The 26,443-nt window shown below is 46.7% G+C and overlaps 1 protein-coding gene across 1 annotated transcript; it reads left to right on the top strand.

Moving 5' to 3' along the window:
• The first annotated feature begins 2,854 nt into the window (after positions 1 to 2,854).
• Positions 2,855 to 26,200, top strand: LOC121539150 (filamin-A-interacting protein 1). The gene is given in 6 exon segments (XM_045219930.1): positions 2,855 to 2,992; positions 2,994 to 3,017; positions 3,433 to 3,606; positions 7,108 to 7,286; positions 21,743 to 24,758; positions 25,450 to 26,200. Coding segments are annotated over 6 exon segments (3,642 nt in total). The 5' UTR covers positions 2,855 to 2,956; the 3' UTR covers positions 25,663 to 26,200.
• Positions 26,201 to 26,443: the final 243 nt, after the last annotated feature.

The following is a 26,443-nucleotide window of genomic DNA, read 5'->3' as shown; positions in this document are numbered from 1 at the left end:
ATTAATGGCACCTGTTTGAACTTGTTATCAGTATAAAAGACACCTGTCCACAACCTCAAACAGTCACACTCCAAACTCCACTATGGCCAAGACCAAAGAGCTGTTAAAGGACACCAGAAACAAAATTGTAGACCTGCAGCTGGGAAGACTGAATCTGCAATAGGTAAGCAGCTTGGTTTGAAGAAATCAACTGTGGAGAGCAATTATTAGAAAATGGAAGACATACAAGACCACTGATAATCTCCCTCGATCTGGGGGGCTCCATGCAAGATCTCACCCCCGTGGGTCAAAATGATCACAAGAACGGTGAGCAAAAATCCCAGAACCACACGGGGGACCTAGTGAATGACCTGCAGAGAGCTGGGGACCAAAGTAACAAAGCCTACCATCAGTAACACACTACGCCGCCAGGGACTCAAATCCTGCAGTGCCAGACGTGTCCCCCCTGCTTAAGCCAGTACATGTCCAGGCCCGTCTGAAGTTTGCTAGAGTGCATTTGGATGATCCAGAAGAGGATTGGGAGAATGTCATATAGTCAGATGAAACCAAAATAGAACTTTTTTGGTAAAAACTCAACTCGTCGTGTTTGGAGGACAAAGAATGTTGAGTTGCATCCAAAGAACACCATACCTACTGTGAAGCATGGGGTGGAAACATCATGCTTTGGGGCTGTTTTTTCTGCAAAGGGACCAGGACGACTGATCCGTGTAAAGGAAAGAATGAATGGGGCCATGTATCGCGAGATTTTGAGTGAAAACCTCCTTCCATCAGCAAGGGCATTGAAGATGAAACGTGGCTGGGTCTTTCCAGCATGACAATGATCCCAAACACACCGCCCGGGCAACGAAGGAGTGGCTTCGTAAGAAGCATTTCAAGGTCCTGGAGTGGCCTAGCCAGTCTCCAGATCTCAACCCCATAGAACATCTTTGGAGGGAGTTGAAAGTCTGTGTTGCCCAGCGACAGCCCCAAAACATCACTGCTCTAGAGGAGATCTGCATGGAGGAATGGGCCAAAATACCAGCAACAGTGTGTGAAAACCTTGTGAAGACTTACAGAAAACGTTTGACCTGTGTCATTGCCAACAAAGGGTATATAACAAAGTATTGAGAAACTTTTGTTATTGACCAAATACTTATTTTCCACCATAATTTGCAAATAAATTCATTAAAAATCCTACAATGTGATTTTCTTGATTTTTTTCCCCTCATTTTGTCTGTCATAGTTGACGTGTACCTATGATGAAAATTACAGGCCTCTCTCATCTTTTTAAGTGGGAGAACTTGCACAATTGGTGGCTGACTAAATACTTTTTTCCCCCACTGTAAATATCATACCCCCCAAAAATGCTAACCTCCCCTGTTATTGTAATGGTGAGAGGTTAGCATGTCTTGGGGGTATGATATTTGTGCATCTGTAACTTTTTCAGATGCACACATAAAACATGGCAAAATGTGTTGAATTGCAGGAAATTAGCTTTAAAACTGGAAAATATTATTTCCGCCAACAGGAGGGGTGTGAACAGTTTCGGGTGGCATGGGTCGCGAGGTGGGGGGTTTGTTACTACGCCGACAAAGACAATATCCATCTGGACCTTTGCCTTGACCGTAGGAAATTTGTGTGACCGGACCTCATGTAGTAGTTGAGTTCCCCTGACCTACATTGTGTGCAGTGAACTTGACCCCAACGGACACAGGATGACTCAATAGTACATGAATGCAATATAACTCTTAAAATGACCCTCCTGGTCTTACTGCATAATATGCTGCATACAGACCATCATAGTTTAAACCCTGTATTTATTTTTGAGTTGGATCCCAGATTGTGTACAGATTAGCATGACAAACAAGCCAAACACCCAGGGGTGCTGCAAATGTTCCAGCAGTCCCCTCCCATCCAACGTGTCACCACCCAGCATGAGATACTCTGTGAAAGAACAGGACACTGTCAGAAACACTTGTCAGGAACACACACACACACACACACACACACACACACACACACACACACACACACACACACACACACACACACACACACACACACCACACACATACACACACACACACACACACACACCTACACACACACACACACTACACACATACCCACTCCACTAACACATACACACACCTGTTGAGTGATTTTGTATGTTGAATATTTGGCTGAGCTCAGATAGAATAGAGAAATGACAGATGCAGGACATGCTGCCATGGAGCTGCTCTTATAGTTGACCTTACACCTGATAATATTATACACTTCCGCATGTAGTTCTAATTTAGTCTGTGTGTCTCCTGTCATTGAATAGAAGTGGGTCAGAAAGGCACAGGAAGGGGATGAGGGAGGAGGGGTATGAAGATGGGTTTTCAAGGCCAAGGCCATAAAACCGACTGTAAGTGATGTGTCTACAGTAGTGTCCAGGATGTTTATTTTCATTCTCTCTCTCTCTCTCTCTCTCTCTCTCTCTCTCTCTGTCTATCTCTGTCTCTCTTTCTCTCTCTCTCTCTCTCTCTCTCTCTCTCTCTCTCTCTCTCACACACACACTCATGATCTCTTTCTCACTTTTCACATGCTTTCGATTGATGTTTGTACAGATTCTGTTGACATTAAGTATATTGATTTAGTTGACAATTTCCTTCACTTTTATTTATTGCTGCACAGGTAGAGAAGAGCACAATATTAAAATATGATTCCCTCTGTTATTTTTCTCTGACCAGGTAGAGTATGAGGTCCAAGAGCAGTGGGGTGGAGAGCCCAGCCAATGGGGTACTCGGGGTCCCCCAGGCAACGCATGACATTAACCAGGAAGAGGAAGTAAATCTGCATACACCCATAAAGAGTCTGAAGGTCAAAAGTTCAACCAAACAATGAGGAGTTGGTGGAGGAGGTGGTGGTGGTCTCTGACATAGAGAAGTCAACAGAGGACAGCTCAGGGACTAGTGACCAAAGACTGGGAATCATGAACCTTACTAAAGAGGACCTTCTGAGGCTGCTAGGGGGTCATGGAAGGTGAGGTTCAGGTGAGTCTGACTCATATTGATAAACTACCTATGCTCACATTGTACATAGCTTAACAGTTAACTGTGGGGTGAACCATTAATCTTGTCTGCTGGGATGTTGTTTACTTGTATTATCCACTAGGTGGAACCGATTGCCATGCTTAATTGTAAAACCCTCACAATATTTTTGTCCAAAATGACATTCATTGTGAATTGCTCTATACTACACCTCCCTCTAGTGGCTGATGTTGGTACTAACACACATTACATAACATCACAGAAAACCTGTCTTACTGCTGTTTTTGTAACATGGTAACTAATTATGGACTTGTAAGAGTAGTCCCTTGGTACCCTAAACGAGATTCTTATAAACAATAAATTGCTAGGTTTTTTTCAGATTACTAAGAGTGTGTTTTTTTGTGTGTGTAACCCACAGGCGAGGGATGATGTTATCTGTGTACTGAAGACTGAGAAGACACGTCCGGAGGCTCTGAAGTCCCACTATGGTTCTGCAGCTCCTACCACAGCCCTCCAGGCCCTACAGAGAGACAGCCTTCTCACCAACACACAGACAGACATTGACAATGTCTACCAGAGACCAATGGCTGAGGTTGGTCACCTACAGTACTGACAGATACTTATTACCAGTGGCGGCTGGCCGATAGAGGGCGCTAGGGCGCCGCCCCTTAAATAAAATTATTTTAAAAAATAAAAATAAAAAATAATAATAATAATAATAATAAAAACATCAGTATGTCAATATTTGTGTGTTTGAAATATGGAATGCACACAGTAATATGTGTAAGATATGATAGAAAATCATATTCGCAACCTTTCCTCTGCCTGTCAAACGCCTGGCGTCAGCTCTGGGCGATACAGAAAGTGCCCGGAGGAGGCGGGTCTACGTAGCAGTTAAGCCAATTGCTAATTTAAGATATGGAATGTATGACATAAAATGTAGTCAATAGCGATCTTAAATCGAATCCAAGGAGGGCGATTATTTTACCGCCCCAAGCTCGCCCCCTGATAAAATAAGGACCGAGGTCCAGTGACGCCATTTTACTAGACAACAATGGCGAACGCAAACGCGTTCTCCTCCAAGACCCAACCCTAACTCGGTGAAATCTCTCCTCCAAGATCCGTTTGAGAGGAGAACTTTGTCAGAGAAAGTTCGGGTGAAAGAGCTGGGCCCAGATCAACCTGACCTCTCAATCAGACAGCAGGCTAGCGAGAAAGGGAAGCAGTATATGCGCGGCTTCTCCCGTAGCTGGTACACCAGGAAGGCTTGGCTAGCTGGGTGCACTGATGCTAATGCTTTATTTTGCTTTCCGTGCTTGCTTTTTAAAACACGGGGTCAGATTCAGCATGGACAGGTACCGGAGTGAGGGATATGAAGCACCTGTCAGAGAAGGTAAAGAAACATGAGAACACCAGGGCACACATGGACAACTCTGTAAAGCTAGCTGTATTAGGAAGGGTGAACATTGCTACGCAGCTGGATGACGACCACAGGATTGCGGTGAGGAAACACAATGAGGAGGTGGATAAAAACAGGCACATTCTATCCAAAATTATCGATTGTGAAGTTCTGTGGGGCTTTTGAGTTGGCCTTGCGTGGGCACGAGGAGACTGACTCCTCAGACAACCCCGGCATTTTCCGGGGCTTAGTGGATTTTGTTGCCTCCCTCGACAGTGTGCTGGAGGAGCACCTGAAGACAGCTACCGTTTTTAAGGGGCACGTCAAAGACGATACAGAACGAGCTGTTGGACTGTATGCTGTCAATGCTTAAGGATTACATCCTGGAGGAAGTAAAGAGTGCTGATTTTATCGCCATTCAAGCTGACGAGACGACTGGACGTTTCCACCCACTGCCAGTTGGTGCTTGTGTGAGTGATTATCATAGAGCCGTCACAATTATATTTGTTTTAGTATTTTAAAAGGAAAGAGAAGACACAATCAGACGTTGATAATAATGCAGGAAAGTACTACACAGTTTGTAATAATTATTCAGGTGTCCACCAGGTCAATTTCTAGAAGAGGCCTAGTTGTTATTGAATATTAACTTTATTGCTAAGTGAACAGCAGAACAAAATTATGTTGCATCCCTCTCACAAATGTAATAGAAAAAGGCTTTAAAACGTAATAACATCAGTTAATTATGTACATCACAGGTTAAAAGCAGTTACTAGACATAGTTTGTGTGTATATACACACTGTCTGTCTGTCTGTCTGTCTGTCTGTCTGTCTATATATATATATATAAGTCACTGGTTGTGTGTTGAGGGGGAATTACAGTGAGTTAAGAAGTCTGATTGCAAGTTATCAAATTAAACTTTATTTTTGGACCCAGGGCCTCAATTCCCTCTTTGTGTGGGGACAGCGCATCTGACGAGCAGCAACAGCCCATCAAGCGACGGAGGATGCTGGGACCAGGAGAACAACAGAGGTTGGCTATAGAGGTAAGTTGTGATGTAATTGTCAGTGTTTCCCACCTAGAACTTTTTTCAGGCCTGGTAGTATGTAGCCAAAACCCTGAACAATCAGCACCTTGGTAATCATATACTTGAGTTGGACATAGGCATGTGTCAGTCAGGATCACTTGCATCAAAATAGCCTAATTGCAAATTAAAGCTGATGATGTATCTTTTACAGGTATGTGATACCATCCTGAGTCATGCCAAAGAGAGGTTCTCCTTCACCCAGCACCTCATCAGCGCAACACTATTGCACGGAGAGTTGTTCCCACAACACAGTGTGAAGTTCCCGATACAGCGCTTGAAACAACCGTGGAGGCGTACCCCATGTTGAACAAGGCCAAGCTCAAAACCAAACTGTCCCTCATCTATGAGAACAGTGAGTTCAAGGCTTGTAGTGGTGCAGTGCCCCTGTACCAGTTCTTCATGGAGAACAACCTTCAGAGCACTTTCACAGAGACTGCCAGCCTCCTCAAGATCCTCATCACCACACCCATGACAACTGCTGAGTCAGAAAGGTGCTTCTCTACACTGAAAAGGATCAAGACCTTCCTGAGAAACAGCATGACACAGGATCGCCTGAACGCTCTGGCCATGCTCTCCATGGAGAAGAAACTTGTCAGGGACATTCCTGACTTTAATCAAAGGGTCATTGAGAGGTTTGCCACTCAGAAGGACAGACGGGCAAAATTCCTGTACAAATAAGATGACAGACACACACACACAGAGCAGCTCTGGCCGCATGTTTCTTTGTATATAAGTTGACCTTAGCATAAAAATCCAGTTATATATGGTACTCTAGAAAGTCTTAATAGTGTCTTTGCTAATATTACTGTATATATGTTGTTTTGTATCAATTAATTGTTGCAGTTCTGGAGCACATTAACAATTAGTCACATTTAGTATGATCATAAAATACTGTATGCTATTCTTCCAGTCAAAGGTTTGAGTTCATCCACTTGATATCCATTTCTATATTATACATCCTTTCATACAGTGTAAGATTTCCTATAAACTTTATAATAATTTCATGTTATTGTCCACTTTCCACTCTGTTCTGACAGCATGCCTGTTGCGTTGCCTGTTTACTACCAATGGTGAAAAGTTCACTTTAAATGCAAATGAAAGGCTTGGGTTTGTGTAATATGTTTTTGTGTAAGAATGCCTCAACTTTTAATATTGGCATTAAATAATTACTGAATGTTTCACTGAGCACTGCTGTCCTGCAGTTTGTGTTAAAATATATCGCGATGGTTACAGGAAAAAAAAAGTATGGCACAGCCCCACCGAGAATATTTTTCACCAGCCGCCACTGCTTATTACCTTAGAAAGTGACTGTAGTATTCTTGTTATTTTTCAAATGAAATGTTATTTGTCATGTACACAGTTTACAACAGGTATAAAAGGTTCAGTGAAATGCTTACACGCTACAGTAGCTCCCTCAACAATTGCAGTACAATGTAATTCATACAGACAAATCTGGATTTCAAATGTTGAAGATCATTAGTTTGACACATTTTGGACACCAGTTTTGTTTTACAATAAGGATGCATAGATCAACAAGACAGATGTACAGTAGTTGACTGAATAGTCACAGTTACAGTCTAATGATTCTTCTGTGTTGTGTGTTCCTCAGCTGGACCGTCTGCAGGACAAACACAAGGACACGTACCGGCGCATGCTGGAACAGCTTCTATTGGCTGAGAAGTGTCACCGCCGCACCGTGCATGAGCTGGACAGCGAGAAGCGCAAACACGCTGACTACATGAACAAGAGTGACGACTTCACTAACCTATTGGAGCAGGAGAGAGAGAGGTAAGATGATGAGGGGGAGGAAGAGAGAGAGGTCAGAGGATGAGGGGGAGGAAGAGAGAGAGGTCAGAGGATGAGGGGGAGGAAGAGAGAGAGGTCAGAGGATGAGGGGGAGGATGAGGGGGAGGAAGAGGATGAGGGGGAGGAAGAGAAAGAGGTCAGAGGATGAGGGGGAGGAAGAGGGAGAGAGAGAGAGAGAGAGATACTAGACATAACATAGTAAACATAAATCTGGAACACTCAAATTAGTATGATATGTTACGTTTGGTATAGTTACAGAAGACAGAAGGTTACTTAAGGCAAAAATGAAAGAAGGGTCTTTGGTCGGGGTGGATGGGTAGACGTAAAATGCAAATGTCTAGCAACCAAAATGTTGCGTGTTTGAATCTCATGGCGGACAACTTAACAATTTGAGTAGCAACTATTTGCTACTTTGCAACTACTTAGCATGTTAGCTGAGGCAAACCCTAGCCTTAACCCTTTAACCTAACTCTTAACATTAACCCTAACCTTAACCCTAAACTTAACCCCTAACCCCTAGCCTAGCTAGTGTTAGCCACCTAGCTAACATTAGCGTTAGCCACCTAGCCACCTAGCTAACATTAGCCACAACAAATTGAAATTCGTAACATATCATACCATATGTTTTGCAAATTCGTTACATATTGTACGAATTGCAATTTGTAACATATCATAGGAATTGTAATTCGTAACATATCACATGAATTACCGATCACTGCACCTGTACACAGCCCATCTGAAATTAGCCCACCCAACTACCTCATCCCCATATTGTTATTTATTTTGCTCATTTGCACCCCAGTATCTCTATTTGCACATCATCTCTTGCACATCTATCATTCCAGTGTTAATACTAAATTGTAATTATTTTGCACTATGGCCTATTTATTGCCTTAACTCCATAACTTGCTACATTTGCACACACTGTATATATATTTTCTGTTGTATTTTTGACTTTATGTTTTGTTTACCCCATATGTAACTCTGTGTTGTTGTTTTTATCGCACTGCTTTGCTTTATCTTGGCCAGGTCGCAGTTGTAAATCAGAACTTGTTCTCAACTGGCTTACCTGGTTAAATAAAGGTGAAATAAATAAATAAAATTGTAATTTGTAACATATCATACGAATTGCAATTCGTAACATATCATACGAATTACAATTCGTAACATATCATACAAATTGTAATTCGTAACATATCATACAAATTGTAATTCGTAACATATCATATGAAATGGATGATGGACATCTACAAATGAATACATACCATACAAAAGGTAAAATATCATACTAACCTCTATACCAGGCGGTGTCATAGGAAGGCCCTAAAAAAGTCTCCATCCACCCAAGTCATAGACTGTTCTCTCTGCTACCGCACGGCAATTTACATTGACCCCCTCTACTATTTATTTATGTATTTATTGGTCTTAATTGTTTTACACTGACTCCCTTGCACTGGCTCTATGCACACTCACTAGACACTACCCACACACTCACACATACTACACTGACACTACAACACACAAACACACACACACACACACTACATAAGCTAACACACATACACATGCATATTGACGCCACACACACACACTCACACATAGACATACTTTCACACAAAACGTTGTCAAAAAAGCAGTGAATTGGGAGCTTCAACAGTGTGCAGGCCTTCTTGTTCTATACTTTCACACTTCACATACGCTGCTGCTACTCTGTTTATTATATATCCTGATTGCCTAGTCACCTTTACCCCTACCCACATGTACTGTACATACTGTATTGCCTGAATTACCTCAACTACCTCGTACCACTGCACATTAACTCAGTACTGGTACTCCTTGTATATAGCCTCGTTATTGTTTTTATTGTGTTACTATTTCCTTTTTATTTAGCAAATATTTGTCTTACTTACTCTGCACTGTTGGAGGGACAGAGGGACAGATAACTTTAGCAGACTCCACTGGCTAAATCCATTGGATGAGGCTTTTGCAGAAACACTATTGTTGCTTCCCAGTGCAGAGACTTGCATACAGTGGCTTGCGAAAGTATTCACCCCCCTTGGCATTTTTCCTATTTTGTTGCCTTACAACCTGGAATTAAAATGGATTTTTGGGGGTTTTGTATCCTTTGATTTACACAACATGCCTACCACTTTGAAGATGCAAAATATTTTTTTGGGTGAAACAAACAAGAAATAAGACAAAAAAACAGAAAACATGAGCGTGCATAACTATTCACCCCCCAAAAGTCAATACTGTCACGATCGCCGTTAAGAGATGAGGACCAAGGCGCAGCGTGATGAACGAACATGTTTATTTATCTATAGTGATAAATACTGACAATGAACAAAACAACAAACGACTCGTAACGTCCTAGGTAACATAGACCAACACGGAACAAGAACCCACAAACACAAAGGGAAAAACAGACAGTTTAAATATGGCTCCCAATCAGAGACAACCAGCCACAGCTGACACTCGTTGCCTCTGATTGGGAGTCACTCAGGCCAACATAGAAATAAACAAACTAGAACTCCCAACATAGAATTACACCACATAGAACGAACACACCCTGGCTCAACATATAGAGTCCCAGAGCCAGGGTGTGACAAATACTTTGTAGAGCCACCTTTTGCAGCAATTACAGCTGCACATCTCTTGGGGTATGTCTAAGCTTGGCACTTCTAGCCACTGGGATTTTTGCCCATTCTTCAAGGCAAAACTGCTCCAGCTCCTTCAAGTTGGATGGGTTCCGCTGGTGTACAGCAATCTTTAAGTCATACCACAGATTCTCAATTGGATTGAGGTCTGGGCTTTGACTAGGCCATTCCAAGACATTTAAATGTTTCCCCTTAAACCACTCGAGTGTTGCTTTAGCAGTATGCTTAGGGTCATTGTCCTGCTGGAAGGTGAACCTCCGTCCCAGTCTCAAGTGGCGCAGTGGTCTAAGGCACTGCATCGCAGTGCTAACTGTGCCACTAGAGATCCTGGTTCGAATCCAGGCTCTGTCGCAGCCGGCCGCGACCGGGAGACTCATGGGCGGCGCACAATTGGCCCAGGGTAGGGGAGGGAATGGCCGGCAGGGATGTAGCTCAGTTGATAGAGCATGGCGTTTGCAACGCCAGGGTTGTGGGTTCGATTCCCACGGGGGGCCAGTATAAAAAAATATATGTATTCACTAACTGTAAGTCGCTCTGGATAAGAGCGTCTGCTAAATGACTAAAATGTAAATGTAAATGTAAATCTCTGGAAGACTGAAACAAGTTTCCCTCAAGAATTTCCCTGTATTTAGCACCCTCCATCATTCCTTCAATTCTGACCAGTTTCCCAGTCCCTGCCGATGAAAAACATCCCCACAGCATGATGCTGCCACCACCATGCTTCACTGTGGGGATGGTGTTCTCGGGGTGATGAGAGGTGTTGGGTTTGCGTTTTCCTAGATGGCCAAAAAGCTCAATTTTAGTCTCATCTGACCAGAGTACCTTCTTCCATATTTTTGGGAAGTCTCCCACATGGCTTTTGGCAAACACCAAACGTGTTTGCTTTTCTTTAAGCAATGGCATTTTTCTGGCCACTCTTCCGTAAAGCCCAGCTCGGTGGAGTGTACGGCTTAAAGTGGTCCTATGGACAGATACTCCAATCTCCGCTATGGAGCTTTGCAGCTCCTTCAGGGTTATCTTTGGTCTCTTTGTTGCCTCTCTGATTAATGCCCTCCTTGCCGGTCTGTGAGTTTTGGTGGGTGGCTCTCTCTTGGCAGGTTTGTTGTGGTGCCATATTCTTTCCATTTTTTAATAATGGTTTAATAGTGCTCTGTTGGATGTTCAAAGTTTCGGATATTTGTTTATAACCCAACCCCGATCTGTACTTCTCCACAACTTTGTCCCTGACCTGTTTGGAGAGCTCCTTGGTCTTCATGGTGCCGCTTGCTTGGTGGTGCCCCTTGCTTAGTGGTGTTGCAGACTCTGGGGCCTTTCAGAACAGGTGTATATATACTTAGATCATGTGACACTTAGAATGCACACAGGTGGACTTTATTTAACTAATCATGTGACTTCTGAAGGTAATTGGTTGCACCAGATCTTATTTAAGGGCTTCATAGCAAAGGGGGTGAATACATATACACGCACCACTTTTCCGTTATATTTTTTATTTTTTATTTGAAACAAGTGATTTTTTTCATTTCACTTCACCAATTTTGACTATTTTGTGTATGTCCATTACATGAAATCCAAATAAAATTTCATTTAAATTACAGGTTGTAATGCAACAAAATAGGAAAAATGCCAAGGGAGATGAATACTTTTGCAAGGCACTGTATGTGTTTGCTCTTCCCCCTGTGGGCAATGGGGGCATGGAGAACCTGTATGCCCATAAAGTCCATGCAGTTCCCTTGGATCCAGCAGTGTAAAGGGCCATTACACAGTTTTAACTGTTCAGTTGTGCTTAGAGTTATTGTGTGCAGTACCAGCCGCCTCTGGACACGGACCATTTACTCTGGCTGATAGATGATGTGTTAGAACTAAGGTGTGTGTGTGCGTGCGTGCCTGTGTGTGTGTGCAATGTTTGTACAGTCAACCTGCATGCATGCACGAGTGTGTGCGTGTATATGTTCCCCACACCCAGTAATCTGCAGGCCAGAGGCCAGAGTGGAGCCCCAGCTGTGTTTCATAAGCTATAAAACTTCAAACAGCATCTCCCAGACAGGCCCAATGTACTCTCACAGCTCCACAGCCCCTTCCCCTTCCCTTCTATTGGACAACTCAGGAGACAGACCATGAAGGCTACATCACTGTCAGAAGAGCCACCATCAGAGACAGTGGGAGAGGCCTGTGAGAAGGAGGGAGAAAGAGGGAAGAGGGAGATTAAGTACTGTACATTGGTTCCGAACATTAGAACAAACTTGAACCTGAAGAGCTTTGCCCAGGTTGTGTTTGATTGACACCTGACTGAGGTAGACCCTGAACATGCCTAACCCCAGGCAGCAGGTTTCACGCTTTGTTGGAGAGAGATAGCAACCCCAGGATCTCCCTTTAACGAACCTTCAGACTGTCTGATGAAAGCCTTCCACATTAACCACCCGCAGAGAAACAGATTCAGTCAGTGGGACTGAGTTAAGCTAGGCTTCATCAGGTACTAGCTATGTACAGTATGAGACAGCAGTGACTTTCATTCTAAAAACATGGAAGAAGGTGGATATGAACTATAAATAGTTTAATCCAAACCTGAGATGGTTGTTGGAGTTTACAGGTTTCACTAGGTAGATGTACTGTAGGTCCAGTTGATCTTACTGTAGGTGTTAGCAGTGCCGGTGACCTCCTCTGCCAGGTTGTTTCACTGTCCTGGTTGGCCAGTGTTCAGCCTACTGTCCTCCACAATCTCCTCTTAGTGCATACAGCCCTGTGCTTTAGATCTCCTGCTCCATCAGCACTGGCTGAGCCCACATTCTCCTGGCCTGGAGTCAGGGAAAGGCCACGCACGCATGCACACACGTATACACACACTGGCTGAGCCCACATTCTCCTGGCCTGGAGTCAGGGAAAGGCCACGCACGCATGCACACACGTATACACACACGCACACACGCAAGCACACACGCACACACATACACACTCCCGTGCCTGGTAGAGAGTTGCCACTGTTTTGATGTTTCTCTATGTCAGTGTCACGGTTTACTAAGCCAGAACCCAGAAGCAGACCAGGACAAGGTAAGTGGTGTCAAAAGGTGAGTGTTTATTTACTGAACCAAGGGTGAAGGGAAATAATCCAGGGAACAGAGCGGCGGCGTGGAGGAGTTGTAGAGGGTCCAGTGGTTGATCCGATGATGGCTCGGCAGCCGCCGACCATCAGGCAGAGGTTGGGTAGAGGTTCCGGACGAGTGACTGTGGGGAGAACAAAAACGGAGGTAAGTACCAGGCAGGTCAACAGGGTGCAACAAAACAACAAAACTAACTCTAGTACTGAGGCTGATACGCCCGGCAAAACATACTGTTCATGGCTAACGATCCGGCAGGAACTGGATGTTGGGCCAGACCCTAAGAAGGGTGATGATTAGGCCCAGGTGTGCCGATTGCTGATGGGAAGCAGGTGCGGAACAAGCGCGCTCCCCGGAGCGTTCCCGAACCCTCGGGAAACAGGAGCTACGACCAGAAACACTCGTCACCAGACAGGACCCGACTCAGACCGCCGGGATCGTTACAGTACCCCCCTCCGACGGAACGCCACCGGGCGGACTCCCGGAGCGCCAGGATGGAGGCGGTAGAAGTCCCTGATGAGATCCGGATCTAGGACCTGTCGTCGCGGAATCCAACTTCTCTCCTCAGGACCATACCCCTCCCAGTCCACGAGATACTGGAAACCCCGGCCCCGCCGTCGGGAATCCATGATGCGCCGCACCGTGTAGGCAGGACCACCTCCGATCATCCGAGGAGGAGGAGGAGGAGGCGGAGGAGGCAACAGAGGACTGAGGAGGACAGGCTTGAGGCAGGAGACATGAAAGGTGGGATGGACTCTGAGCGTCCTCGGTAGTTTGAGTCGAACTGCCACTGGATTGATCACCTTCTCCACCACAAACGGACCAATGAACTTCGGTAACAACTTCCTAGACTCAGTCCGTAACGGAAGATCCCGTGTGGCCAACCAAACCCTATCTCCGATGGTATAGGTGGGAGCGGGGATCCGGCGACGATTCGCCTGGAGCTGATACCGGTCCGAACCTCTAAGGAGTGCCTTTCTGGCCCGATGCCAGGTCCGGTGGCAACGACGAATGTGGGCCTGAACAGAAGGCACTGAGAGCTCCTTCTCCTGAGAAGGGAACAGGGGAGGTTGGTAGCCATACAGGCACTGGAAGGGAGACATCCCAGTGGCAGATGTAGGGAGAGTATTGTGGGCATACTCAACCCAAGGCAACTGAGAGGCCCAGGAGGTGGGGTTGGAAGAGACCAGACAGCGTAGCGTGGATTCCATCTTCTGGTTGGCTCTCTCCGCCTGACCATTGGATTGGGGGTGAAAACCAGATGTGAGACTGACTGTAGCTCCAATGGCCGAACAGAAGGACTTCCAGACAGCAGAGGTAAACTGAGGACCACGGTCGGAAACGATATCACTGGGCAAACCGTGGACCCTGAAAACCTCCCTAACCAGGATCTCGGACGTCTCCGAGGCAGAGGGAAGCTTGGCAATCGGCACAAAGTGGGCGAACTTGCTGAATCTGTCCACGATAGTCAGAACGACCGTGTTCCCCTCAGAAGCGGGCAACCCCGTGACGAAGTCCAGGGCCAGATGCGACCATGGACGCGGGGAATAGGAAGGGGGTGAAGTAGTCCAGAGCTGGGCCGATTGGTACTCTTATTCTGCGCACACACTGGACAGGCAGCAACAAAACCCCGAGTATCCTCGGCCATGGCAGGCCACCAAAAAGCGTCTGCGAAGAAACGCCATAGTCCGAGCCACGCCAGGGTGACAAGCCATCTTACTGGCGTGGGACCACTTGAGAACAGCAGGACGAACCGACTCAGGCACAAACAACCGACCGGGTGGACCGTTACCGGGACCGGGCTGAGTCCGAAGGGCCGCCAGCACCTCCTCCTCAATCTTCCACATGACTGCTCCCACGACGCAGTTCCGGGGGAGAATAGTCTCGGTCTTGGACCCACTCTCCTCCGTCTTGGAGAACATCCGGGGACAAGGCGTCCGCCTTGCCGTTCTTAGACCCAGGTCGGAACGTCAGGACAAACTTGAATCGTCCGAAAAACAACGCCCACCTGGCCTGACGGGAGTTGAGACGTTTCGCCGATTGCACGTAAGCAAGATTCTTGTGGTCAGTCCAGACAATAAACGGTTGCTCCGCCCCCTCCAACCAGTGGCGCCACTCCTCCAAGGCAAGTTTCACCGCGAGAAGCTCCCGGTTACCCACATCGTAATTCCTCTCCGCAGGTGAAAGGCGACGAGTAGTAGGCGCAGGGATGGAGTTTACTGTCCGTGGAGCATCGCTGCGACAGGATGGCGCCAACTCCCACATCAGACGCGTCCACTTCAACAACGAACTGACGGGCCGTGTCCGGTTGAGAGAGAATCGGTGCGTTGGTGAATCGCCTCTTCAAATCCAGAAACGCTCGATCCGCCTCCGGATTCCACTTGAAGGTCCTGATGCTGGAAGTCAAGGCAGTTAATGGAGCGGCCACACGGCTGTAATCCCGGATGAATCTGCGGTAGAAATTCGCAAACCCCCAAAAAATCTCTGGAGCTGCAATCTCGTACCGGGCTGGGCCCATTCCAGAACCGCTCTAACCTTCTCCTGGTCCATCCTAATCTCTCCCCTGGAGATGATGTACCCGAGAAAGGATGTTGTGTGGGCGTGAAACTCGCACTTCTCGGCCTTCACGAACAGGCGATTCTCCAACAATCGCTGCAGAACCTGCCGGACATGCTGGACGTGGTCGGTAGGTTCCTTCGAGAAGATCAGAATGTCATCCAGGTAAACAAACACGAAGAGACCGATTATATCTCTCAGGACGCTCGTTCACCATACTCTGGAATACCGCTGGAGCATTGGTCAGTCCAAACGGCATCACCTGATACTCGAAGTGCCCCATCGGTGTATTGAAACCCGTCAACCACTCGTCCCCCTCTCTGATCCGGACCAGGTGATACGCATTGCGTAGGGTCTAACTTGGTGAACACCGTAGCACCCTGTAAGGAGTCGAAGGCAGAACTCATCAAGGGCAGGGGATACTTGTTCTTGACCGTGATGTCATTCAACCCCCGATAGTCAATACATGGTCGAAGAGAGCCATCCTTCTTACCCACAAAGAAGAATCCTGCCCCCAGGGGTGATGACGAGGGACGAACGAGACCAGCAGCTAGGGACTCCTTGATGTAGGTCTCCAACGCCTCACGTTCAGGTCGGGAGATACTGTATAACCTTCCCTTGGGGTAGACAGCTCCAGGGACCAGGTTGATGGCACAATCATATGGTCGGTGGGGAGGGAGTGACAGAGCCTTCTGCTTACTGAAAACCTCCCCCAAATCGTGATATGTCTCGGGAACCAGGGACAAATCTGGAGGTTTAGCCTCAATCACCTGACTGGGAACCGAATGGGGGCAGGCAGTCTTGAGACAGTTAGCATGACAATCCAGGCTCCAACTCGTTACCTTGCCCGTCACCCAATCGAACGTGGGATTGTGTTCCTTCAGCCAGGGGTATCCAAGGACCAGAGGAACATGGGAAGACGGCAGAATGAAAAATGAAATCATCTCAGAATGATTCCCTGACAACCGCATCTTAACCGGTTCAGTCCTCATCGTGATACGTGCCAGACTACTGCCGTTCAGAGTGGTCGCTTCAATGGCTTCCGGCAATTGCTCCTTGGAAAGCCCCAGCTGTTCCACCAACTCGGCATCAAGAAAGCTTCCATCGGCACCTGAATCGATAAAAGCGTTAAGCGCTAAGCTCTGATTCCTGTTCACAAGGGTAGCCGGGAAGCGGGGTCTGACAGAGGTACTGAGAGGTTGAAACTGGCTCGCTAAAAGTCCTCCCAACTTTAGCGAGCCGGGCAGTTTGACGACCGCCGGGAACAAGTGGAGATGTAATGTCCCGAGCTACCACAGTAGAGGCAGCCGTTGGTCTTACGTCTATGTTGACGCTCCTCCTTGGTTAACCTGCCGCCCCACTTGCATGGGTTCCGAATCGGGAGAGAGGACCTCTCCACTAATCCACTGTGGTGGAGAATGATCGATGTGTTCTGGTCCACCACCCGACCCGACTGGGAACTGAGAAACTGATCGATTGGACGGACCCCATTGCTTCTCCCTCCTTCGCTCTCGGACTCGATTATCCACCCGAATGGACAAGGCTACCAAGCTGTCCAGGTCACTAGGCTCCGGATAGGAGATCAACTCATCCTTGAGCTGCTCCGACAGACCCTGGTAAAGGCCGCTTGCAGAGACTCCTCGTTCCACCCACTCTCCACAGCCAACGTCTTGAACTCAATCACGAAGTCGGCCACGCTGCGAGTTCCTTGGCGAAGCGAAAACAGGCGCCTAGCTGCGTCCCTCCCTCGGACGGAATGGTCGAAGAGCTTCCTCATCTCGGTCGTGAACCCCTGGTATGAAGCCATGCAGGGATCCTGTCGTTCCCAAACGGCTGAAGCCCACTCCAGCGCACGACCACGCAGCAACTCAATCACAAAGGCTATCCTAGCCTTGTCTGTGGCATAAGAGTAGGGCTGTAGATCGTTCTGTCACGGTTTACTAAGCCAGAACCCAGAAGCAGACCAGGACAAGGTAAGTGGTGTCAAAAGGTGAGTGTTTATTTACTGAACCAAGGGTGAAGGGAAATAATCCAGGGAACAGAGCGGCGGCGTGGAGGAGTTGTAGAGGGTCCAGTGGTTGATCCGATGATGGCTCGGCAGCCGCCGACCATCAGGCAGAGGTTGGGTAGAGGTTCCGGACGAGTGACTGTGGGGGAGAACAAAAACGGAGGTAAGTACCAGGCAGGTCAACAGGGTGCAACAAAACAACAAAACTAACTCTAGTACTGAGGCTGATACGCCGGCAAAACATACTGTTCATGGCTAACGATCCGGCAGGAACTGGATGTTGGGCCAGACCCTAAGAAGGGTGATGATTAGGCCCAGGTGTGCCGATTGCTGATGGGAAGCAGGTGCGGAACAAGCGCGCTCCCCGGAGCGTTCCCGAACCCTCGGGAAACAGGAGCTACGACCAGAAACACTCGTCACCAGACAGGACCCGACTCAGACCGCCGGGATCGTTACAGTCAGTGCAAGGTGGGAGCAATCCGTCTACATGTCCATCCATCTCACACCTATTCATTTAAATAGCTCACTGACGTGTGAGTGTGCAAGGAGAAAAGCCAAAACACCTATAGGGTCTTACACCAAACTACTGAAGGAATTTGGAGTGAAGGGGTTGCTAGCTATGCTCATGACTTTGTTACACATACAGTACAGTATGTTGTGAATTAGGAAATAGAAGCCAGTTGCTGCGGTTGTATTCATAAGAGAGGCATTTAGTGCCGCTAGCCGTCATTGTGATCAAACCTACACCGGCCTGTGATCCAGACATTGGGTGCTTTAAAGTAGCTTAGCTTCTGGTGCCCTTCTGTTAACACCATGCCAATGAGACGTGCTGTATCGACCGTGCTGTAGCTGAGCACTTAATGCTTTTCCCCCTCAAGAGCAGTGATTATAGTCCACGGCTGTGTTTTGACAGGCATTGGCACGGCGTGTCAGCTTCAGTCCACAACCCCCTGACACATACAAGCTGCTGCACCTCCAACTACATTCCTCAGGGAAACATGGGATGAGTGAAATGTTGTTTCATCATGAAAATGTGTTTTCTCAGGGACCCACTGTTGATTGCACCTGAACATGTGCTCAAGTGAGTTCAGGAGTACAGTATCTCACCAAATGAAACTTACAATAATTTGATAATCCTGAATCCATGATCAAACAGAGCTGATAATGTTCCAACTATGTTACGTGAATCCTAACACACCAGCAGTCTGTGTGGTTCATAACTCGTCATACTGGTGGACAAACTTCATTACAGTATAGTCTGGTTGTTAAAAGGTCAATGCTGCTGCTTGTTGGAGACTTTTACTGGAGACTTTGACTTGGCCTTAGATCACGAGGGGCTCCTGAGGACATTGCTACACCTCTGATGGGTCTGACAGGGAAGCCATTTGACCACAGTTACTCCCTCCTGAATGACTGGGTCTCCAGGGAGATAGGGAGCTCTACTTTACGTCTGAAGGTCAGGTGTGAGTGACTTCTCCCCAATGTGACCTCGCCGCTGTAGGTGCCATTGACAGTGACATCATGCCTGTGACCTTTGTGTGAGGGTAATTTTAGAGTGCCGATTGCTTAGGTGTCAATGACTTATGGACATGGGTAAGTATGTATGAAGATCAAGTGGCACATTGTAGAGCAGGAGTGTCAAACATACGGCCCACAGGCCGGATCCGGCCTGCCAGCCCATTCAATCTGGCTCGCGGGTGTTTTGAGTAATTTAAAAAAATATGTTTTTGTATAATTTATTTTATTATTTCGGGGAAAAAACATTGAAATTACTAAAACCAAACTGTGTAGAAATGATAATGGATCTACAGTCTCTGTCCAGCTTGCTAACAGTCATCGAAACCAAAGCTAGACAGTCAGGGAGCAATCGATGCAAAGCAATGGATAGAGGACTATTTGTAGAAATGTTGTACGATGGGAAATATAACCAATTTTAAGTGTGTTCCTCCGGACCTCGGTGAAGAAAAATGAGTTTGCCACCCATGCTGTAGAGTCTGGATAATACTCTGTACAGTAGGCTGCCATGGTGGTGATCTGACTTGGCAGTGGGATTTGAATGATACGATACTCATAATCCTTCAACATAAACGAAGGATCTGCTCTAATAGAATCTAGAATTCAATGCATCCTCTGTATAGAGGTCAAGTATGATGAGCTCTAAAGGGATAGTTAATTACAGATTAATTACATTGCCCTTAATTGTTGTTGTTGTGGGGGTGAAGATAGAAGTTTCTTTGTTTGACTGTAAGGTTTAGAGTGCTATGCCTACTGTCTCTATACTGATCCACTCGGTTACCATATCGCTCAGAGTCAGCACCTCATAAAACCATTGTCAGGGTTCCTGTCTGTCTGAGTGTTCACAGAGTCTGTGTCTTCACCTTCAGGGAGCGGAACTGGCTCATCCCTATCTGTTTTCCCCATTATTGGTCAGCTTTACACAGAGCAGAATGCTGATCCACTTTTCCCAAGGTGACACCACAGCAGACAGACTCACTGTCCTCTCTCCTATACCACTGAGCTTATAGCTTCCTGCCTGACCAGATCATTTCCTGTCTGTAGGCAGGGGTATTAGGAGATTACAGGGCTACTTTGCATTGTTTTCCATTAACAGAATTTGGCTTAGCCAAAACAGCGCTGTGTCTATGGAAACCAATTTAAGTAATGTAAGAAGTGTCTGAATCACTTGTGTACACTGGCTTTTGTAGTAGCCTGTGTGTAGGAGCCAATTCCCTTGAAACACACTCCCCATTGCCTGTTAGTGAACACAAAAAAGGGGGGAAACAAATGAAGGAGGAGTGTAAAGAACGCCCTCCTCTGGCCAGGATCCCTCCCACATCCTCACAGTTTAAACCAGAAATCCCACAGATCTCTGCCTGACTGCCTATAGGCAAGGTGACATCACCAGCTAAAGGTCCGGTGCTACACACACAGCATTTATTCACCTTTCATTGTCCTGATGACATGCTTGGAATGTGACGGTAAAGTTATTGTGGATAATTGCCAACTCTGAACTTGGAGTGGATCCTGTACTATGGCAAACATGTTAGACATGGACTCCCCTGTAGTGCATGTAGAATAGTGGGTACGTTTTGGTTGGTGTCTAAGTTGTTCAGAGTGCAACTGTTTCTGCTGGTATAAAATGCACTGCTGTCAGAAATGTGTTTCTTGGTTGATATCCTAGCTCAGTGTGAGATGTACTGTATGCATTTTTATATAAAGTGTGCACACAAAAGATGGAGAGTTCCCAAGACAGCTATGCATTCAGTGTGTTTTGCATGCAACTTGTTAAAGGCTCTCTTTGTCTGTTGAGATTCCTCACATGGACATGCACAGCATAAAAAGAAGCAGAGTTAAAGAGACTGCTCAGTGGGTGTTTAATCAAACTTTCACTCACATTTTGTTTTCTTAGTCTTGATTCCAACAGCAAGGATGGAAAACAGCAAGGGAGTTTTTGGCAGTTTTTCCTAGTGTACTAGATCTTTCAGTGTGCTGCAGTTCTTTGCCAAATCAAGTGTGAGAGGCATGGCTAGCTGAGCCAGAAAGAATCAGTGGAGGGTTCAGTATCTGATCTGACTCATCATTGTTCCCTGTGACACAGCATCATGCGTTTTTACATTCATCCTTCCTTATCCTGATCATCCATTATGCAGTAATATAGCTTGATTTCCTCTATATCCATTTAACATCTAGTAGGTTTATTAATTGGGAACATGAGAGAATAATTTATATTCATCCATTTAGATTTTGGTAAATATGATTGAATATTAAGGTGTGCATGTATTCATCCCAAAAGGTATGTAGCAGCAGCGAATACCAGTAGTCATGTCTAGTATCTTAAACACTGTAAGTTTCATGGCAGCTTACTGTAAAATGTATTCAATCACTCCTGTCATGTCAAACCAATTTTCTATGGTTTTACATTTCTGTAGAAATTCAAACCATTCTTGTGCTACAAAGTATCAAGCTTGGCTGAAGTGAATGATGTTAAAATTATATTTTTATTTCTGAAAGATTACATTACATAATGATACACCATATAAAACACTGTTACTTCAAGGATGTACAGTCCAGCAGAACAGTTTACACACATCCTTACTTATCTACTGTTTTTTTATCTCTCGACAGATTGAAGAGGTTGCTGGAGAATGAGAAAGCCTACCAGGTGCGTAAAGAGAAGGAGAACACCAAGCGTCTGGAGAAGGTGAGGGAGGAGCTGGTCAAACTGAAATCCTTTGCCCTGATGCTGGTAGACGAGCAGCAACTCCACCTGGAGCAGATGGACCAGCAGAGCCAGAGGGTCCAGGAGCTGACCCAGCAGCTGCAGCAGAGGGAGAAGGACCTGAGCGACGCCAGCGCCCGGGCCCAGGAGGACAGACAGAGGGCCCTGAGTTTGGAGGGCGAGCTGAGGGAATGCCAGGCCAAGTTTACCCAGAAGCAGGAGGAGAGGACCGCCAAGCTGGCCAGCCAGGAGTCCCAGAGCCGCCAGCTGGATGTCAAGCAGTCTGTACTCACCCAGACGCTGGAGGAGCTGGAGGAGAGCAACAGGGCTCTGAGGAGGTCAGAGGAGGCGCTGAAGGAGAGCAATGGGGCTCTGAGGAGGTCAAAGGACAAGCTGGAGGAGAGCAACGGGGCTCTGAGGAGGTCAGAGGAGGAGCGCAACGGGGCTCTGAGGAGGTCAAAGGAGGAGCTGCACGAGCTGAGGGATAAGATCAGCAAAGGGGAGTGTGGGAACTCTAACCTAATGACAGAACTGGAGAACCTCCGCAAACGGGTATTTGAGATGGAAGGGCAGGACGAGGAGATCACCAAGGCAGAGGCCCAGTGCCGGGAGCTGAGGAAGAGGCTGCAGGAGGAGGAGAGCCGAGGGAAAGAACTCAAACTGCAAGTGGAGAAGCTCCAGAGGAGAATGGTGGAATTGGAGAGACTAGAGGGGGCGTTCAACGCCAGCAAGGCGGAGTGCTTCCAGTTACACTCCACTCTGGAGAGAGAGAAGGATGTGTCGAAGGAGCTTGCTGACGAACTGGTGGCCTTTAAGATACGCATGAAAGAGATGGAATCCTCTGAGCTGAGACTGGAAAAGACTGAGCAGGGCCTTAAAGATGACCTGGCGAAGCTGAAGTCATTCACTGTGGTAATGGTTGATGAGAAAAATTATATGATGGAGAGAATGCTGTTAGAGGAGAAGAAGAGGGATGATCTGAGTAAGACGTTCAAAGCGGAGCAGGGCAAGGTCATGGAGGTGACTGAGAGATTGATAGAGGAGAGTAAAAAGCTCCTGAAGTTGAAATCAGAGATGGAGGCCAAGGTTGGGAACCTCACCAGAGAGAAAGGAGAGCTAAGCACTAAGCTCACATGTGAAATGGAAAAGAGCAAGGATCTGAGCTCCAAAGTCAGCCAAATGAACAAGAGGTTAGATGGATTGGAGGAGGCAGAAAATATATCCACAAAGAACATAGCAAAGAGGGAACTGGTAAGCTTGTCAGATGGGGGTTCGAAAGAGGACAACAGGGTGAAGGAGCTAACATTTGAAATAGAGCGATTGAAAAACCGTCTCAAGCAGCTGGAGGTTGTGGAGGGCGATTTGATAAAGACAGAGGATCAGTACGACCTGCTGGAGAAAAAGTTAATGACGGAGCAAGACAAGGCCAACATTCTCTCCCAGCAGGTGGAGGAGATGAGGAGTCAGATCGCCAGGATTAAAGCAATAGAGAATGGAGAGGTGGAGAGCCAGGAGGCAGACCTACGACAGTGCTGCAGGACAGAGAACGCCAACACCAGAGACTTGCAGAACGACATGGTAGCTCTCAAGGAGAAGATTCATGAGCTGATGAACAAAGAAGACCAGCTCTCTCAACTCCAAGTGGACTACTCCATCCTCCAGCAGAGGTTCCTAGAGGAAGCAGAGAAGAAGGACAACATGAGCATTGAGGTCCTCCACCTCACCAAAGAGCTGGAGGTGACCAAGCGCCACAGCCGCGCTCTACGACCCTGTCTGAACGGGAGGAGGATGGTGGACGTTGCCATGGCGTCCACGGGAGTGCAGACTGATGCGCTGGCCAATGAGACGGCAGAAGAGGACACCCCAGCTGTGTTCATCAGGAAGTCAGTCCAGGAAGAGAATCACATCATGAGTAATCTTCGACAGAAGGGTCTCAAGAAACCCACAGAGAAAGCTGGTGGTCATGAACGCTACTCACCGTCTGCTGCCGCTGACCTCAGCATGAAGAAGTCCTGGATTCCATGGATGCGGAAGAGGGAAAACATCCCTCAGGGTGGTAATCTGCATAAGTCTGTCCATAGCAACGGTGAATCCATGCATTCTGATCTGGCCATGTCTCAGAAGCAAGGGCAGCCTTTACGCATCAGAGTGACCCCAGACCACGAGAACAGCACGGCTACCTTGGAGATCAGCAGTCCTTCTGCTGCGGACCTCTACTCCAGCTCCAGCCTCAGCTTCAGTCCCACCCTGCAGGGCCACCAGAAGCCTAGGATCACCATCATTCCCACCCACACACACACCACTGCAACTTCAAGGGGCAGAGCCAGCGCAGGGCCAGGGGGACCAGAGAGGGCCAAGTCCCCGGTCACCATCAGCACCATCTCCAGGGCCAAGTCACCAGAGATCAGCAAGGCCTCCTCCTCTTCCTCCTCCTCTTCCTCCTCCTCTTCCTCCTCCTCTTCCTCTTCAGGCAGACCCATGTCACCCATATCCATCATGACAGTCAGCTCTTCTATGGTGTCCAACATGTCCGCCTCCCCAGAGCCCCAGGAGATTACCATGGGCCGGGCCGTGTTCAAGGTGACCCCTGAGAAGCAGATGGTCCCCACACCAATCAGGAAGTACAACTCCAACGCCAGTATCATCACCACCACAGAGGACAACAAGATTCACATCCACCTGCATGGCTCCCAGGTCAATAAGGGCCCCTCGGAGGACCACAACATCACAGCACCCAAGGTGGTGGTTAGGCCTGTCGGCGTGGCAACGGAGTGTAGCAGAGAGATGACGTTATCCACGGGCACAGTGTTGCGCTCCCCTCGCCATAGCGCCACTGCTGTCAAAACCACTCCCAGTAAAGTGATGAGCAGCATCACTATCACTGCAGTCACGTCCACCCCTGCCAGACCAACACAAGCTGTGGTGAGTCTCCTCAGTACATAAATTCACCTGGCTGTTATGTTAATCTGTTATTAACTCATTCAAACGTATACTTTTTGAGTTGTGTTAACCCTGTGCACCCCAATTAAATTATGAATCTAAAAAGGAAATCTATGAAAATAATTATGTTTATGAATTGCAAAATAATGATTTGGTAAGATTGTGGACATGTACGTTCCTTTCTGTTACGTAAGATATTGATGTGCGACAAGGTGGCATCTCACTGAATGTGCGGTATAATAAGGTCTTTGTGGGGCGAATGGTAGCGTGACAGAAGGAGCTTTATCAACAGCCCTCCAGACAACAGAGATCTAATGACGTGACAATCTGCCACCATGTTACAATCATCCTGTCACTTATAGCTGCTGCTCAGTGTGTACATTCACACACAGACACACAGGGCACAAACACCCTCACTGACAGAAGAAATGCAGCACAGAGCTGGTAGGCTGCAATACACTGTAACATGACCCGCAACATTACTCCCCCACTGAGTTGGTCTTGAAAGAAGGACTAAATATTTACAGTTCATATAGTAAATGTTCTCTAAGGGAAATGTTTTCATACATATTCCCCCTCAGTAATTGATCATTTTCTTCTACCCCTTTCTCTGTTGTGGCCTCCTCTTCCCTCACCCCCTCTCCTCTTTCTATCCTATCCCTGTATCTCCCAGCCCGGGCATGATGCCCACCCACCCCGAGCAGGGCTCACCCGTATCCCCATGTCCAAGGGCCTGAAGACAGGCAAAGCCATGCTGGGAGCCCTGGGGATGTCTGGAGGAATGAGGCTGGAGCAGAGAGCAGAAAGCCAGTCCATGAGGATAGAGCTGAAGAAATCCACAATCAGCAGCACAACAGCCTTTCAAAATGGAGGGAAAGGCTGTTAGAGCCAGAGACACTAACAGGGAACATTAGTCAAACAAGCTGCCAACCAAAGTAGTGTTCTATGGGTCAGAGGTGCTCAGTATAGAGGCACCATTAAATTACCTGGAGACAGAGAGCGAGGGGGATATTCAGACAAGGGAAAGTTGTTTGGCTCCTCTCTGTTGAGCAGGAGCCTGAGTTGATCATTGTGTTCTTATCCAACTGAAAACAGTATACATATCTAATATATTATATTTTTAGAAAGTATTTATATTCTGTTCTCAGTGTTTGTAATGTGGATGAAATCAACTTAACTGCTTTCTTAGATACCCGCTGGCATTTTGTAAGGGAACAGAGTCAGGTGTATTGTCAGGTAATTCTGCTACTAACTGCTTCATGTATTAGTTAGGGACTGCTTCACCTAGTGAGCTTTTCATGATGGATTTTTGTACTGCATTTAATACTGAGACCACATCATTTGGTGTGCAGCAAATTAAATGTGTCCTTTTTTATGTAAATGTTTTTGTAATGACGTATTTGAAATAAAACTTTTTTCTGAAAGATGACCTACAGCATATTCAACAAAGAATATTGTTATGAGAATACATGCAACATTGAGTGCACTATGTTAACGTTCTCTAACATAATTTTGGATGCATTTTCTGGGCATGGGCATCAGTTGAACCAGACTCACTGTAGTAATTAATTCATCTCACATTAATTTACTGACTAGGAAGTGTTTGTATTGACTTGCTGTGTGTTATGAAATTGGAAAATATATCAAAACAAATGGCCATATACATC

The sequence above is a fragment of the Coregonus clupeaformis genome, unplaced genomic scaffold (genome assembly GCF_020615455.1).
Source record: "Coregonus clupeaformis isolate EN_2021a unplaced genomic scaffold, ASM2061545v1 scaf2907, whole genome shotgun sequence".
Taxonomy (NCBI): Eukaryota; Metazoa; Chordata; class Actinopteri; order Salmoniformes; family Salmonidae; genus Coregonus; species Coregonus clupeaformis.
The sequence above is the reverse complement of the archived record's forward strand: the minus strand, read 5'-3'. Positions and strand labels throughout refer to the sequence as shown.